The following is a 16,482-nucleotide window of genomic DNA, read 5'->3' on the forward strand; positions in this document are numbered from 1 at the left end:
TTTCAGCTTCAGCATCAGTCCTTCCAATGAAAATTCAGGACTGATTTCCTTTAGGATTGACTGGTTGGATCTCCTTGCAGTCCAAGGGACTCTCAAGAGTCTTCTCCAACACCACAGTTCAAAAGCATCAATTCTTCGGCGCTCAGCTTTCTTCATAGTCCAACTCTCACATCCATACATGACTACTGGAAAAACCATAGCTTTGACTAGATGGACCTTTGTTGGAAAAGTAATGTCTATGCTTTTTAATATGCTGTCTAGGTTGGTCATAGCTTTTTTTCCAAGGAGCAAGCATCTTTTAATTTCATGGCTGCAGTTACCACCTGCAGTGACTTTGGATCCCCCCAAAATAAAGTCTGTCACTGTTTCCATTGTTTTTTCCATTCTATTTGCCATGAAATGATGGGACAGGATGCCATGATTTCAGTTTTCTGAATATTGAGTTTTAAGCCAGCTTTTAAACTCTCCGCTTTCACTTTCATCAAGAGGCTGTTTAGTTCTTCTTCGCTTTCTGCCAAAAGGGTGGTGTCATCTGCGTATCTGAGGTTATTGATGTTTTTCCCAGAAATCTTGATTCCAGCTTGTGCTTTATTCCAGCCCATAGGAATGTTTACAAAGAAAAAAAAGATCTTTAAGGGTGTTTTTTTTTAAAAAAAAAAAGAACCACTGCTCAAATACAAACATATATATCATTTTATTATATTTTATACATATATAGTGATATAATAAATATTTTTTAAATTCTGTATTATGGAAATTTTTTCCACATACAAAAGTCAAATGAGCAATATAATGAACCTGCATATAGCCCTTACCCTTCTGTGACCTATCCTATTTCACCTCCATCCACTCCCCATCTCTCATCATTTTAAGCAAACTCAAGCCATCATGTTATTTCAAACGTAAACATTTTAGTATATACTTTCTGAAAGACAAGAACTTAAAGGACACACGCAGAACCACAATACCATTATCACCATCATATATTTCTAAAGACTGAAGTTTATTAGGGGCTTCCCTGGTGGCTGACAGTAAAAAATCCGCCTGTAGTACAGTAGATCTGGGTTCATTCCCTGAGTTGGGACAATCTCCTGAAGAAGGGAATGGCTACCCACTCTAACAGTGTTGCCTGGAGAATCCCATGGACAGAGGAGCCCGACAGGCTACAGTCCACGGGGTTGCAGAGTCAGTTCCTCCTAATTATAGAAATACTTGCTTACTGAGGAAAATTTGGAAGTAAGGAGAAGTTAAAATAGAAAGGCAAATTCATCCAAACTCTTATAACCCAATGTAATAACCTCTGTTAAAATGGTGTGTTTACTTCTAAGTCTCCTTTCTATCCAAGAAGACATATACATGTACACACACTTACACACATGTAATTGAGATCATGATGTATGGTTTTTTAACCCTCCTTGTTATATTTAATTCTCTATCATTCCATCATGAAGATTTTTCCAGCTCACTAAAATTCTTCAGAGACTGCATTTGTAATGACTGTATAAAACTGGTATTTCCTAAACTTGTTGGCTGTGGGAGGCCACCCTCTACTTACCTGGGGCACATCTAACCTGCCCTCACCCAGGGCTCTGGCCCTCACTTGAACAGAGAGACTGTGTCTCAGCATCTCTGATGCTGGGAAACCCCGGTCCAGTGAGGGGAGCAGCCTGACCTCCAGCTCCAGGCCCACCAAAACCTGTGACTCAAGTCCCTCACCTGGAAGCAGGGATCCTCCCTGCCTACCTTCCAGAGATCTGGCAAGAATTAAGTGAAGCACCTGGAACCCAGAAGCCACAATTACATAGGCTAAGCTGTGGCCCAAATCCAGCTCTGGTTTATTGCAAAGCCTGCCTTTCATACTCTCTGACAGCAACTCCTAGTCATTGATGCCCATTTGAACCATCTGGGGCTCTTTCAGAGCTGCTGCTGATCCCACCCCAGACATTCGGATTTGGGGCACACAGTGCACCTGGGCCAGAACTCCCCAGTGATCCTCGTGTGCAGCCAAACGGAAACCACTGCCCTGAGTACATGTTCCTGCCCCGCCCCCATAGTCCCCATTTTGTATGACATCATCCATGTCTGAGACTCCAGAGCAGATCCTTCCAATTTGTCTCTAAAACTCTTGTTAGAATGCTGGGATCCCAGAGCAGTTCCGTGTATGAAACGCACTATAAAGGGGCTGGTTCATCCCTCTTTGGAGTCCTGTCCATGTCTTAAGTAGCCAGGAGCAGGCCTGGTTGGCACTGGGAGGAGGGGTTGGGCTACCTGCAGTCAGGGCTGTGGTACCCAGGCCTCTGTGGGGCAGGGTGCTCACCAGCCGAGGAGGCCTGAGGGCAGAGCCTATTAGGAAGGGCAGGCTGGCCTTCGAGGGTCCTTAGGTGAGCTGGACATCCAGACTGCTAGACCCTGTTCAAAGCTCATTGTTCCATACAAGACTTAGGCCTCAAATCCCACATCTCAGCCTGGAGTCCCTGCCTGGGGGGCTCCATGCCAGGATTCTGGGGATCCCATTGGGAAAAGAGGAGTCTGGATGCTGGAGAGGGAGGGTCCTGATAGGCACGATGCCCACCCCACCAGGGAACTTAAAAGCAAACGTAGCCCTGAGGCCTCTGACCTTGGAGATGTGAGTGGGGAGTCAGGCCTCCTGTTCGCTGGCTGAGACCTGCACTTGAGCTCTGTCAGACTTCAGTTGCATTAAGCAGAAGTTGCTAACTCAGCCGCAGGGACCAGGCAGGTCACTGGACTTAATAAGGGAGGCCTTCCAGGAGAAGCAGGGCTTGGTGACACCTGAGGCACGCCCATCCTGCCTGGAGCTGAGTAGGTGGAGCAGCCATGTGAACCCCTGGGCCTGAGTGGGCTCGTTTGCAGGACCAGCTGGAAATCTGGAGAGGTTTAAACAGGGATAGCTACTCAGATAGAAAGACAAATCTGTGACTGTGTGGTCAGAGCAGAGCTCTGGGCGGGATGGACAAGTCTCACATGCCACCGCTCCCTGCTTCTCCCAGATGGCCCACCTTACTAATTCCCATGACCTGCCTGGTCACCGAGGTTGAGTTAGCAGCCTCTATTCAGTGTAACGGAGAAGGCAATTGCAACCCACTCCAGTACTCTTGCCTGGAAAATCCCATGGATGGAGGAGCCTGGTAGGCTGCAGTCCATAGGGTCACTAAGAGTCGGACACGACTGAGCTACTTCACTTTTCACTTTCCTGCCTTGGAGAAGGAAATGGCAACCCACTCCAGTGTTCTTGCCTGGAGAATCCCAGGGATGGCAGAGCCTGGTGGGCTGCTGCTGTCTATGGGGTTGCACAGAGTCGGACACGACTGAAGCAACTTAGCAGCAGCAGCATTTAATGTAACTGACACCACCCTGGCGCAGGGCAACTCCCTGGACCTGGGGTCATTTTTGCCCCCAAGAGTCTCAGTCTGTGTGGGTGATGCCAGCACAGCTGGGTGCACTGCAAGGCCAGAAGAGGAAGCCCCTATTCCCTCTGGGGTAGCAGAAATGTGGTAAGGCTCTGGAATAGTCATGGGGAGAAGTGAGCCTGGGGCTGGTGATGAAAGGACCCCAGGGGACTAGGAGGCCGAATGCTGGAGCCCCGCACCAATCCTGTTGCCCCTGCTTCCTCCGCAGGGCCTGGTGGTGGCCGTCCTCTACTGCTTCCTCAATGGGGAGGTGAGTGTTCTAGGGTTGCTCTGCTGCCTGGGGAGCTCCCTTGTCATTGGATTGTGGTTCAGAAGGGCCACCTGGAAAGGGTGGCAGGGAGCGGGGTATGGTGTGGGTGGGGGAGACCAGGGCCTCCTGGCTCAAAATCTGTCTTCCAGGAGTCTGAGCTCACTTAACGGGAGCAACAGAATCACCCAGAGGCCTCGTTAAAACAACTGCTGGGTCCTACCTTGTTTCTAAACAGGCAAAAATGCATCCCTTAGGTCTGGGCTGGAGGCTGAGAATGTTTTAACAGGCACTCCAGGTGATTCTAACCCTCCAGCAAATTCAGGAAATGGAAAGTGCAGGCACCCCAACCCTAACAGAGGCTGCTGACTGCTGGTTGCCTGATGAGTGACCTCGGTCACTCCCCTGATCTGGGCCTCAGGCTTCCCATCTGTAAAGAGAGTAACTCTGGTGAAACGTCTGCCCCTCCGTCCTCAGAGACCTCCAAAGAGTGTGACTGCTGAGCAGGGTTGGGGGAGCTGCACACTTAACTTTCAGTCTCTGCGCTTGCCCAGAGCATCTGGGTCGGATCAGGAGGCTCCTGGCACAGAGGCCGTGCAGTTGACATTAGTTGAACATGGTACTGCATGCAAACAAACCCTTCCTGTGGCTGTCAATCATCTGGTTCACCCCACTTGAATGGGAGTAGCCTCTGATTTTTTTCCAAAAGTCAAGCATCAAACCTAGCCCCAAATGCTTTGCTGCTGCAGCTGGGGGTTGTGAAGGAAATTCCAAAGAGTAGCCCCCTGGTCCCTAGATGAGTTCTGAGCTACAGTGGCTTCGTGTGGACGTGTCCAATTGTCCCAGGTGACCATCTGGAGATTGTGGAACGATCACAGGCCCCTTCTTCAGGATAGGTTTGCTGAGGTTGCTGGTGAAAGGTCCCAAGGGAAAGGGGCCCCTCAGTATCTATGGATGTCAGGGCTGAAAATGGTAAATCTGAGTGGAGGGGAAAGCATGCCCTCCGGGCAGGAGTGGCAGAGCCTGTGCTGAGGCCCCAGTGGAAAAAGCAGGACTCGGACAAAGATCGCCCTTCCCTCCTGACTGACTCCTGGTCTCCGGGGGCAGGTGCAGCTGGAAGTTCAGAAGAAGTGGCGGCAGTGGCACCTCCGTGAGCTCCCATTGCGGCCCATGGCCCCCAGCTCCTCCTTCAGCAACGGCATCAAGGCCAGCACCTCGGAGCAGAGTCGGGCCACCCATAGGACCAGTGTCATCTGAGGCTGGTCACCCTAGGTCCTGAGGGCTGACCGCTGCAGTAGGAGAGCCTGCCTTTCTGCCGGATGCAGTGTGGTCTCTCCAGTGACTATTACACCCCTCCTTCTGGCCTTGGGGTGGGGTTGTGGTGATGATTCCTCAGAACTGATGGGGCCTGGGACAGCAAAAGGGCCTGGGATTCAGATCTGTTGAGTTTCCTGGAAAGAGTAGTTCAGGGGTCCCAGGAGAGGGCAGGGGAATAAATGGTAACTGGGATGAGACTTGGTGTTTGTCAGTCGTCTTGTCCTTGAGACGCAAGGTGGAGGATGATGTCCCTTGCTACTTTCTGGAGAAGGGGGCTTCCCTGACCTCCCTGCTCCAGTTTTCAGGAATAAGCTTAGAAGCCCAGTGAACCGGAAGATAGTGAAGAATAATGAAGCCTGGTGTGCTGCAGTCCATGGGGTCATAAAGAATCAGACATGACTTAGCAACTCAACAATAACCAGTGAACCAGAGAAATTGGCCTTGCCCTTGGCCTCCCCAGCCCTCATTGCAACTCAGCCATCCAGCTCTTACCCCGGGGCCTTCAAGACAACTCGAGGAAGTTACAGGGAACCTTTTAATGACCCTAACAAGGGATGAGGCACCCTGTTATTCCTGCTTTCAGTTATCTTTGGTAATGGTGGTTTAGACACTAAGTCATGTCTGACTCTTGCGACCCCATGGACGGTAGCCCATCAGGCTCCTCTGTCCATGGGATTCTCCAGGCAAGAATACTGAAGTGGGTTGCCATTTCCTTCTCGAGGATCTTCCCGACCCAGGGATCGAACCCAGGTCTCCTGCATTGCAGAAAGATTCTTTACCGACTTAGCTATGAGGGGAGCCCTCAATTATCTGTAGTACTGCAGCAAATGGGGCAGAAGAGAAACTGGTTCACCAAGGTCCTGTGACTTGACCAAGATACCCAGCTGGAAGTGGCAGCTCAGTGCAGGACTTTTGATTTTAAATCCCCAGGCTTGCTCCAAGGCTGTCTGTCTTCCCTGCTCCCAGGTCGGGATGAATGGGGGCCTGTCTCCCTGTCCTACTGGGAATTTTCATCTTATCCTTAACTCTCTGGATCTCAGTTCCCTCGCATATCAGCATTCCTTCTCTGCTGGACATGTGAAGATTAAAGGACTGAATATTTGAACCTTTTTACAAAGCACTGCCTACATGCTCAGGGAAAGCAGTGCTCAGGGAAAGCATTCGGGACAGGAGCAGAGGTGACCCCTCCCCCCAGAGTAGAGGGAAGGGCATCTTGCTGGTGGGTGGGCCCAGCTCTAGTCCTGGCTTTGGGTGACCTGGACAAGTGGCCCTGGCCCCCAACTTCTGCATCTCACCCCTGCAGACAAAGAGGTCACCCTCTCTCACCTCATAGACCGCCCCTGGGGTGAAAAGGCCAGCTTGCCCATTTTCCAGGGCTAAGAATACATGTCAGCCTGTATGGTTGATATAACTTTCTCCGGAGACCCCCATGAACTCTGCATCTTCGAATCAAGAAAAAAAATCATGAGGTATAGGCACCCAGAAAGAGGACCTGGCAGGCAGAAACCCAAACCTCATGAGGCCAGAATGAACCAGGGAAGGCCTGAGCTCATCAGGTCAGGGAGGGGCACGGGGCTAGTATAGAATGAAATAGGCTGAGGGTGGGGAAAAAAAACCCCGCCTACTGGGCAGAAAAGGGACTGAAAAGGGGGCAATTTAATGCACAAAAATATAAAGCGGCCAGCAAGGGTGGAAATCTTCATTGGTTCCTGTCTCCTTCACCTGCAGGCCCCTGTATCTAGGCTGGTTGTTAATCATTATCCAAGGTTTGGCCAGTTCCCTGTACCCCGTGGAGTCCAGATACGTGCTCTCTGGAGTGTGTTCTAGGATCAAAAATGGTACTCTGAGGCTATCTGGCCCTGACCAAAGATGGATGCACATGCTATGTCAGAGATCCATTCATCACGTGCTCAGTTGTGTCCAACTCTTTGCAACACCATGGACTGTAGCTGCCAGGCTCCTCTGTCCATGAGGATTTTCCAGGCAAGAATACTGGAGTGGTTTACCATTTCCTCCTTCAGGAGATCTTCCCAACCCAAGGATCAAGTCTCCTGCATTGGCAGGTGGATTCTTTACTGCTTGAGCCATCGGGGAAGTCCCTACATCAAGAGGACATATTATAAGTTAGGCAGCTCTCCTGGAAGGGCTTCAGGCAGTACTCACAAGGAGAGTCCTCAGAGGGACAGCCAGCTGCTGGAAGCAGGGGGTTATCCTGGGATTTTGAGGCACCCCTAAAGGGCAGGGTTCAAATAAAGTCAAATGGTTTGAAAGCCTACTATATGCAAGCAATCCTGAACTCTGCTTCCCTGGCATGACCAAAGCTAAAGCAGGGAAAATGCAAAGGCCCTCTGAGCTGGTGGTAGAAAGTCTTAGGCACTAAGTGGACACCCTTTGCTGGAAGGATGATTCACTCCTAGTGTCCCAGGAGGCCCAGGGACCCTACAGCCCACATCCCAGCAGGTCAATAAAACAGGTGTGAACTGTGCTTCCCTGTGCAGCCGGCCTGGGCTGCAGTGACCTGCAGTGACCTGAGCTGCTTCCTGGTCTATTCCCATCCCAGGAAGGGTTCAAGTAAAGGTTTTCAAATATGTTTATTCTTGTAAAATCAACATCCTATATAACATGGCTGTGGATAAACTGGTGCAGTTGGTGGCATGGAGGCTCCCACCTGACCTCTGGGCTGCAGACCAGCTGCAAAGACCCCTGGACCACTGGCCCAAACATACCAAGGCCAAGAGGCATCAATTTGAATGTCACATGCTGGAATTAGAAAAGTCTCATCTTTTCCACCCCTCGCACTGCACAGCATGTGAGACTCAGTTCCCCAACCAGGGATCTAACCCGTGTCCCCTGCGTTGGAAGCCCAGAGAGTCTTAACCACTGGATCACCAGGGAAGTCTGGAAAAGTCCCTTCATAGGCAGGCTTTCCCGTAACTTGATGTCCTTGGAGGAGGTCCTAAACTTTTGTAGGCAGGCCCCAGGGATGCATGCTGTTGTTGATGTGGGTGATGCTGTTGATGTGCAGGCCACTGATACCATTCAGGAAGAGAAGGAAGGAAGCTGTGAAGTCGCTCCAGAACATCAGGGTGAGGCCCAAGAGCGTGACCTGGCTCCTGAGAAGGACCAGGAAGCTCAGGAGGCCCCCAAAGGAGAGAATGAATGAGATGAGTAGGAGGGTGGAGCCCATAGCCCACTTCCGCCAAGCGAGGGAGTCCTCGCACACCTGGGACACTATGAGAAACTCCAGGCCAAAGATGGCGACCACCACAGCCAAGGTGGCCACGATGCGGGCCACAACCAGGCCCGAGGCCAGCCAGGGCACCTGGGTCTGACTCAGGTCTCGGAGGCAGTGCAACTCCGTCTGGTTGGAGGCAGTGCAGAAGCGCCACAGTCCAAAGAGGTGGTCACCTGCCAGGAGCCATTCGCCATCGCAGATGGAGATGGAGGAGAGGACCACAGCCAGGGACGTACACAGGGTGATGAGGGCTCGGGTGAAGGACTCAAAGAAGGACCGGTGGGGCCCCCTTTGGCCCAGCAGCCTCTGTGCCTGGAAGACAGCATGGGGCAACATGTCAGGGAGGGCCCCCTGCCACACCCCACCAGCCTCTTCAGGGAGGACTCACAACATGCGGTTCAGATTCCCACTGCCACTGGAACCCTTCTCCCATCCAGCCTGCTCCCGGCCCACCCTCCATTCAAGACCTATAAGCATTGTCTGTGGATCCAGTTATTTATCAGGTAAAGAGTTCCCTGCCCTTTCTTTAATGATTTTATAATGAATAAAAAGCCCAAATTCCATTTGCCTGTCTATACTCTTTAGCCCGTTCTGAAGTCAGAAAACCTGTTTGACCTGGCTGTTGTGACCTTGAGCCAGCAGGCAGCCTTGGTTTCTTTATATGCAAAACAAGAACACTACACAGAGTTATTAGCACATCAGTGATGGTTTCCTCCCCTGGCTCCTGGTCTCCCCTAGTTTCATCCAAATCTGTACCTTCTGAACTTGCCAGGACCCAGGTGCTCAGTGATGTTTGCACTTTACCCTTTAGTCTGGCTTAGCCTGTACCCCACCCAGAACATGCCACCACTAAGTGTTCCAGCAGCTTCTGGGGTTGGAAGGGGAGTCCCTGGGGCTCCCCTTCAGTCTCTGGTTTCAGCCCTGAAAAGTGCACTGTCCTCTCTCCTGGCAGCCTGGGCCAAGCACCCAGTGAGGTGTCTCTTGTTACAACCCTGAGGCACCCTCCAGTCACGGTCCCCCAACCCAGAAGCAAAAGGAATGCTTCAAAGAGTAGCAGGCCTTAGATGGCCCACAAGCCCTCCCAGAGCATCCTCCCCACCACCCTGTTCAGGCACACGGCCCTCTTCCCATGCCGAGGACAAACCTAGAACTTTCTTCCTCACCTACTGGCTCTTCTACTTGAAAGGCTCTTCTGGCTGCCCCCCTTTCTCCATTCTTCATATCTCGACTGAAACAGCTCTGTAACCACCCAACGCAGAAGGGACTCCCTCTGGTCACTCTCAGAGGAACCGTTCTGGCAAGTTACCTATTTCTGTCTGAATAGTGGTTGTATGTTATTGACTGTCTCACTCGGAGACTGAGGTCTCCAGGAGGCCAGGGCCTTTCCCTAGCACCTGGCACTGTGCTCAAGAGCCATGAGATAAATGAAGGTCAAGTTTGCAACCACTGCCACTTTCACCCGAAGCTCCCTTTAAGCCATCCCCTGCCCAGTCCTAAATTATGTCCTTTACAGTGAGTGTGGAAGCAGCCCAGGTTACACCTTGGTTTGGGAGGTAAGCAAAGCGGAAAACTCAAAACTAGCGTGATGATCACTGCTAGGGAAACCAACCAAAAGGGGACTCTAGGGTCAGCCCTACCCACGTGCAAACGGAGGCTTCCAGAGGCAGGCCTGGGCCACCCTTTCAGTGAGGGGCAGAAAACAAGGCCACGCTCCTGGGAGACCCTGTGGTCAGAGCCCCAGCAGGAACATCAGGCTGCCTGCTAACCTGCCCACCTTAGCAGCCCCAGGGGTACAGGAAAGAATCCTGTTTGCTTTCAGCACTTCTGCCTAAGTTAGGATCCCATTTCACCCTTAAACCCGAGTCTGGACTTCCCTGGTGGTACAGTGAATAAGAATCTGCTTGCCAATGCAGGGGACAAGCATTCAATCCCCGGTCTTGGACAGTTCCACATGCCAGAAGAACTAAGCCCGAGTGCCACAATTAAGCCTAGAGCCCGTGCTCCACAAGAGAAGTTACTGCAATGAGATGCCTGGGCACCGTGATCAAGAATAGCCTCTAGGCTCGCCACCACTTAAAAAAAAGAAGGAATAGCTGCTTTTTCATTAAAAAAAAAAAAAAAAAGGAACAAACTAGTCTGGTGGAGTAGGAAACTTCATGGGGGGTATGCAAAGATGGCAACTGTCACAGAGGCCAAGGGACCTGCCCAAGAGCATTGACCTACGTCACAGTAAAGCCTGGCATAGCGGCTCAACAGCTGTATCATGTGCGGGGGTTGGGGTGGGGATGCATGCTACCAATAAATACTGACTTGGGCCATCGTGTGAGGGGCTCAGTATGATGGTGAGGAAAAGGAGTGGAGGGGACTGAGGGACACCCAAGGACACCGATGCATATCCAGACATAAAGGCAGCCTGGTGTGCTGTAAAGAGCATTCAGGAGGGAGTCTAGGCTGTGGTTCTCAAACCATGTCTCCTTGTCTCTTAGCAGGGGCAGGGGGCCCCTCACTTCAACCCATCAGATCTCTTTTTCCTGCCAGAGCCACTGGGAATCTGAGTCTGTACTGGATTTCAATAGAAAATTTAGCTCTACTGCTAGGAAAACCAAGGGAGCTTTGAAACCTCTGATTACAAACCACAAAGGTGTTTGTCTTTGCAACAAGGTTTATTAGCCCCCTTGACTCTTGTTTCTCATCTACATTCTGTAGGGTTAGTGACCGCTGCAGGAAAGCATAGCCATGAAGGCACCTCGCGAGGTTATAACACCCCTAGAGGTTGTTAAGTTTGTAGGATGGGAAAACCCCAGAACCAGGCAACAAGTCACAAGAATACAGCACCCAGAGGCCTTTTGACCTTGGACATCACACTGTCTGGAGAAAAAGCACATGCCGTCCTGTGCTCAGCCCCACCTGTCCTGGGCACAGATTGGACTTTAATCTCTAGGCTCTCAGACATTCAGAAAGACAGCTGACATCAGGTCATTTTCCCCCTCCCATCCCAAAGTAGGGCATCATTCAAACTCTGACACCAATAAAACTCCCAAGGATTAAATGAGATTATGTATATAAAGATGCTTGGCACATGAGCAGTCCTGATTTACCACAGCCTAGTCCTAATATTAGGAATAGTAAGGTATCTTGAGTCCTCATTCCCTACCACTGCCCCCCACACCTGAGCTTTGAGCCATCTAAGGCCTGAAATCCTCTCCTGGAGGGCAGTTGAGCCTCACCATGGTCAGTGGAAGGTTTGTGGACCACCCAGGATGAGGGCAGTTGAGCCCTGTCCCTGATACTGCCCTGCCCAGCTCTGTGACCTCGGGCAAGTCACTTTAGTCTCAGGGCCTGGACTTGCTCCACTAAAAAAAAAAAAAAAAAAGGAAGAGGCATTTTCCCTTTTCATCCAGCTCCCTGAATGATTTCTAGTGACCTGTAGAACAGTGTCACTTGACACTCTTGGGCTGCTGAGTCCACTGCCAAGATCCTGTCTTCCTCTACAACTCAGGACCCCATCTGATTCCATCCACCCCTAAGTAGACACTCTGGGCTGCTCACTACTCATTCTTCACATTACCCCTCCCTCCTTATTTGCCCCAACCCCCGACTGCTCACTTAGCCCAAGGCCAGGTCAGGCCCTTCTCCTCATCAGCTGGAAATCCATCTGTGCTCAGCCACTGAGTCGCATCCCACTCTTTGGGACCTCACTGATTGTAGCCAGGCTCCTCTGTCCCTGTGATTCTCTAGGCAAGAGTACTGGAATGGGTTGCCATTTCAGTACTGGAATGAGCTTCCCCCACCCGGGATCAACCTGGGTCTCCTGATGGGCAGGTGGATTTTTTTTTTTTTAACCACTGAGCCACACAGAAAATCCCTTCTACAGCTTCCTAAACAGTAAGCCCATTCACGCCAGCATGACCCCAGGACACTGGTCAGAGAGGTACAGGAGCCAGTCTGCTTGGTTTTTAGCTCTTTGACAAGTTATTTATCCCTGGAGATAACTAGTCCTGCTTCTGCCCTCGTGGTGGAACTGAACCGAGTTCTGAACACCGCAACTGCATAGAACAGTCCCAAGCCTGTGGTTCAGTGTTAAGTGCTCCTAAGTGTCAGCGACTGTCTTCAAACACAGCCCGCGCCCCCAACCCCGCCCTGCCAGCCGACAGTAGCGCTCCAGGGTTTTAACTTCATCTTTTCCGCCCACCCCCAACCCCCTTCTCCATCCTTTGCTAAAAATCAAGTCCTTCAACCTGGCTACCAGTCTTCCTGCCCCTCCCAGCCCGGCAAGAAGCTCTCCCCCAGCCCTTAATCCTGTCGCAGTTTCTAATCTAGCACTCACTTCCCCGGACCCATCTAAATCCTGTTTGCAAGTTCTCTCCCCAGCTGGGCCGCCGGCTCTTCGAGGCGGGACCACACCAGATCCCACCCTCCACGCAGAAGGTCCGGAGGCAGACCGGTCGGGACTTCAGATTATGCCCAGAACAGTAGGGAGTAACTCGCTGCATCCCGCTCTCGGGCTGCTGAATCCCAGCCGCAGGAGGTTTGCGGGCGGCTTGTGGGTGGAGTTTCTCCTGTTCGGGCCAAGTCTGGCTCTCACTCGCTTCTGGGGCTGAGCTGGCCGCCACCTCCAGGTCACTTCACCTGAGCCTCAGTCTCCGAATCTGTAAACTGGGCGGAGCTCTGGGGTCAGTGCTGTGGCGCTCTGAGCGCTCGCGGGCTGAGTTTGCCGGGCTCTGACCGCCAGGACCATCAGGTCGGGACACGCGTGGGCGGGACGCGTCCGCTATGGAGGCTCGGCTGCCGGGTAGGAGAATTGTACTCCAGAGGGGCGGAGGGAGACGGGCAGGTTCTCCAGCAAACGCCTCGCATCACTGGGAAACCTCATCTCTGCAATGCCGGCCCCTCACCTCACTACAGTCTGTTTCCAGGTTTCCGCGCGTCCCAGCGAATCCACCCCCGTCCCCGTCCCCCCAAAAGTCAATTTTGCGGAGGGGAGATGGTATTTTTGGCCTGGGTTCAGGAAAGTTCTGGCTTCCCGAGACATGCCTTCTCCTCTGAGGAGCGAACCTCACTCTACAAGTGGATTCCGTCCATTCTTTGCCCCCAAAGCGCCCCCTTTTAAGAGGGACCCTTCTGTTAAACCTAACCGATGGAAACAGAGAACCCCAAAGAGAAGTAAGACAACCCCCCGACCCCGAGACTTTTGGGAGCCTCGGGTGTGCAAAGGACCCAAGCGACAAGACCGAGCCACAGAACAGTGCTGGGGTGGAAGAGTGGTCCGAGGTGGCTTCCTGACTATCCCTCGGACCCTGGCAGGGCACTCCTACCGCTCTCACCGCGGCCGCTCGCTCACCTGAACGCCGAGGGCTGTCATCCTGCACCCGGGCTCTTCGCGAACTCCCGCCAGCTGCCTCCACGATCCCTAGCGCAGATCTGCTGAGGCAGACCCTCGCGGCTTGGGAATTTTCTTCTCAGGGGGCGGCGCCGGGGCGCAGGGTGGGTCGGAGGGCGGGGCGGGAGAAGGGCGGAGCGGGGAAGGGAAGGGAGGGGAGGGGCGGCGAGGAGAGGGAGGGGCGGCGAGGAGACCCGGGACGGGGAGAAGAGGGAGGGGCGGCGAGGAGAGGGAGGGGCGGCGAGGAGAGGGAGGGGCGGCGAGGTGACGGGGGACGGGGAGGAGACGGGGGACGGGGAGGAGAGGGAGGGGCGGCGAGGAGACTGGGGACTGGGAGGAGACTGGGGACGGGGAGGAGACTGGGGACGGGGAGGAGAGGGAGGGGCGGCGAGGAGACGGTGGATGAGGAGGAGAGGGAGGGGCGGGGAGGGGCCCTGGGTATCAGCAAGCTGCTGGCCGGGCTGCTGGCGGGGCTGCTGGCGGGGCTGCTCCCCCCCGCCGGGGCCCCTGGGTGGACGCTGAATCAGCAGGGCCGCGGGAAGGAGCCACCGGGGAGGTGTGGGAGGCCAGGACACGGCCTAGAAGCGTAGGCTGGGGCTGCGGACCCGCGAAGTCCGGGCCTGGAATTATTCCCTCGCTCTGAGGACTGCTGTGCGCCCGCCACCGATTTCCCAACGGCCAGGACAGCGCAGGCGGAAGGCCAGAGACCCAGGACCGGATTCAGCCCCAGCGTGTCCACCTGAGCGTCAGGGGAGGCAGAGGCGTCTAGACCGCAGCGCCCGCCTGGGCTTTGCGGCTTCCAGCACCTTGTACTGTGTGATCCCGGGCTCTTGTTTTTGTCTCTGTTATTCAGTCGCTAAGTTGTGTTTGATTCTTTGCGACTGGACGGACTGCAGCACGGCAGGCTTCCCTGTCCATCACCACCTCCCAGAGTTTGCTCAAACTCATGTCCATTGAGTCGATGACTCCATCCAACCATCTCATCCTCTGTCGCCGCCTCCTTCTACCTTCAATCTTTCTTAGCATCAGGGTCTTTTCCAGTGAGTCGGCTTTTCTCATCAGATGGTCAAAGCATTGGAGCTTCCTCATCAGTCCTTCTAATGAATATTTAGGATTGATTTCCTTTAGTATTTGGACTTCCCTGGTGCCTCAGACGGTAAAGCGTCTGCCTACAATGCAGGAGACCTGGGTTCCATCCCTGGGTCGGGAAGATGCCCTGGGGAAGAAAATGGCAACCCACTCCAGTATTCTTGCCTGGAAAATCCCATGGACAGAGTAGTCTGGTGGGATATGGTTCATGGGGTCACAAAGAGTTGGACAGGACTGAACGACTTCACTTTCACTTTTCTTTCCTTTAGGATTGACTGGTTTGATCTCTTTGGTGTCCAAGGAACTCTCAAGAGTTTTCTCCAGCACCACAATCTGAAAGCATCAATTGTTTGGCACTCAGCCTTCTTCATGGTCCAACTCTCACACCTGAACGTGACTATTGGAAAAACCATAGCTTTGACAACAGACTGTTGTTGGTAAAATGATGTCTCTGATTTTTAATATGCTGTCTATGTTTTTCATAGCTTTTCTTCCAAGGAGCAAGAATCTCTGAGCCACGGTTAATAAATGAGATAATATTCATGAAAGATCAGAGTCTTGCCAGGCCCTCAGTTAAGTGTGAAAATAGTGGAATCTTCAGGGCAGTCTTTCCTGTGTCACTTTTGTCTCCCCCAAAGGGGTTTGTACAACCCTAACCCTAATACCCCCTCCCTTCCAAAGGGAGAATGTACAACCCTGCCTGCTTCCTTGCCACCTCCTGCATGCATGCTAAATTGCTTTAGTCATGTCTGACTCTTTGTGACCCTATGGACTGTAGCCCGCCAGGCTCCTCTGCATGGGATTCTCCAGGCAAGAATACTGGAGTGGGTTGCCATGCCTTCCTCCGAGGGATCTTCCTGACCCAGGGATCTTCCTGACCCAGGGATGGAACCTGCACTTCTTTTGTCTCCTGCATTGGCAGGTGGGTTATTTACCACTAGCACCATCTGGGAAGTCACCTTGCTGCCTCAGAGACCATCGAAAAGGCAAATGACAAGGATTTCCCTGGTGGTGCAGTGGTTAAGACTCTGCACTTCCATTGCAGTGGGCATGGATCCCTGGCTGGGGAATTAAGATCCCGCATGCCAGATGGTGGTCAAAAAAGTATTAAAAGAAAACAGCAAACAGGACAAAACAAAACTCATTGTTTTTCCTGGACTCTTGACAAGGCTAGAGTTCTCAAGTCCCTGCCCCCAAAAGGGTAAATTCCCACTAAGACCTTCCCCTCCCTTCTCAGTTGTAGGAAGGTGTGTGTTGATAAACAAGGAGGGGGTTTCTCCTTAAGGTAAGGCAAGATCTCCTTTCTCCTTAACTGAGTGAAGTGAAGTTGCTCAGTTGTGTCCGACTCTTTTCGACCCCATGGACTGTAGCCTACCAGGCTCTTCCATCCATGGAATTTTCCAGGCAAGAGTACTGGAGTGGGTTGCCATTTCCTTCTCCAGGGGATCTTCCTGACCCAGGGATCTAACCCGGATCTCCTGCATTGCAGGCAGACGCTTTACCATCTGAGCCATCAGGGAAGCCCCTTAACTAAGTACGGTGAATTAAATGATTTGGCTCATTCACACAGGCAGGTAGCCCCCAGTGACTTCACTCACGTTTTTAGTTGTTGTTCATTCACTAAGTTGTGTCCATCTCTTTGTGACCTCCATGGGCTGCAGCCTGCCAGGGTCCTCTGTCCATGGAATTCTCCAGGAAAGAATACAGGAGTGGGTAGCCATTCCCTTCTCCAGGGGATCTTCCCAACCCAGGGATGGAACCCAGGTCTCCTACATTGCAGGTGGAT

General features: G+C 52.5%; 2 protein-coding genes and 1 long non-coding RNA gene across 4 annotated transcripts in view; 2 read left to right on the forward strand and 1 right to left on the reverse strand.

The window, feature by feature from the left end:
• Positions 1 to 5,189, forward strand: part of SCTR (secretin receptor) — a 75,163-nt gene extending 69,974 nt beyond the window's left edge. The window contains exons 12-13 of one of the 2 annotated variants that reach the window (XM_086349741.1): positions 3,637 to 3,678; positions 4,783 to 5,189. In XM_086349741.1, the coding sequence (XP_086205867.1) occupies positions 3,637 to 3,678; positions 4,783 to 4,932 (192 nt within the window). In that variant the 3' untranslated portion in view covers positions 4,933 to 5,189. Of the gene's footprint in view, positions 1 to 3,636; positions 4,009 to 4,782 lie in introns of those variants that run through there. The other variant, XM_086349732.1, reaches the window with a different exon arrangement.
• Positions 5,190 to 7,566: 2,377 nt separating this feature from the next.
• TMEM37 (transmembrane protein 37) lies at positions 7,567 to 13,650 on the reverse strand. Its single transcript, XM_086349746.1, has 2 exons — positions 13,569 to 13,650; positions 7,567 to 8,539 (listed from the first exon to the last, which is right to left on the reverse strand). Exons 1-2 carry the CDS (start codon positions 13,587 to 13,589, stop codon positions 7,949 to 7,951), a joined length of 612 nt encoding a protein of 203 aa, XP_086205872.1. The 5' UTR covers positions 13,590 to 13,650; the 3' UTR covers positions 7,567 to 7,948.
• A 400-nt stretch (positions 13,651 to 14,050) lies between these two features.
• LOC147378184 (uncharacterized) lies at positions 14,051 to 15,244 on the forward strand. Its single transcript, XR_015145205.1, has 2 exons — positions 14,051 to 14,647; positions 14,966 to 15,244. It is a non-coding gene; the product is annotated as an uncharacterized LOC147378184 (long non-coding RNA).
• Positions 15,245 to 16,482: the final 1,238 nt, after the last annotated feature.

This window comes from Bos grunniens, chromosome 2, assembly GCF_055505025.1.
Source record: "Bos grunniens cultivar Pamir isolate PY7600 chromosome 2, Bosgru_T2T1.0, whole genome shotgun sequence".
Classification (NCBI taxonomy): domain Eukaryota; kingdom Metazoa; phylum Chordata; class Mammalia; order Artiodactyla; family Bovidae; genus Bos; species Bos grunniens.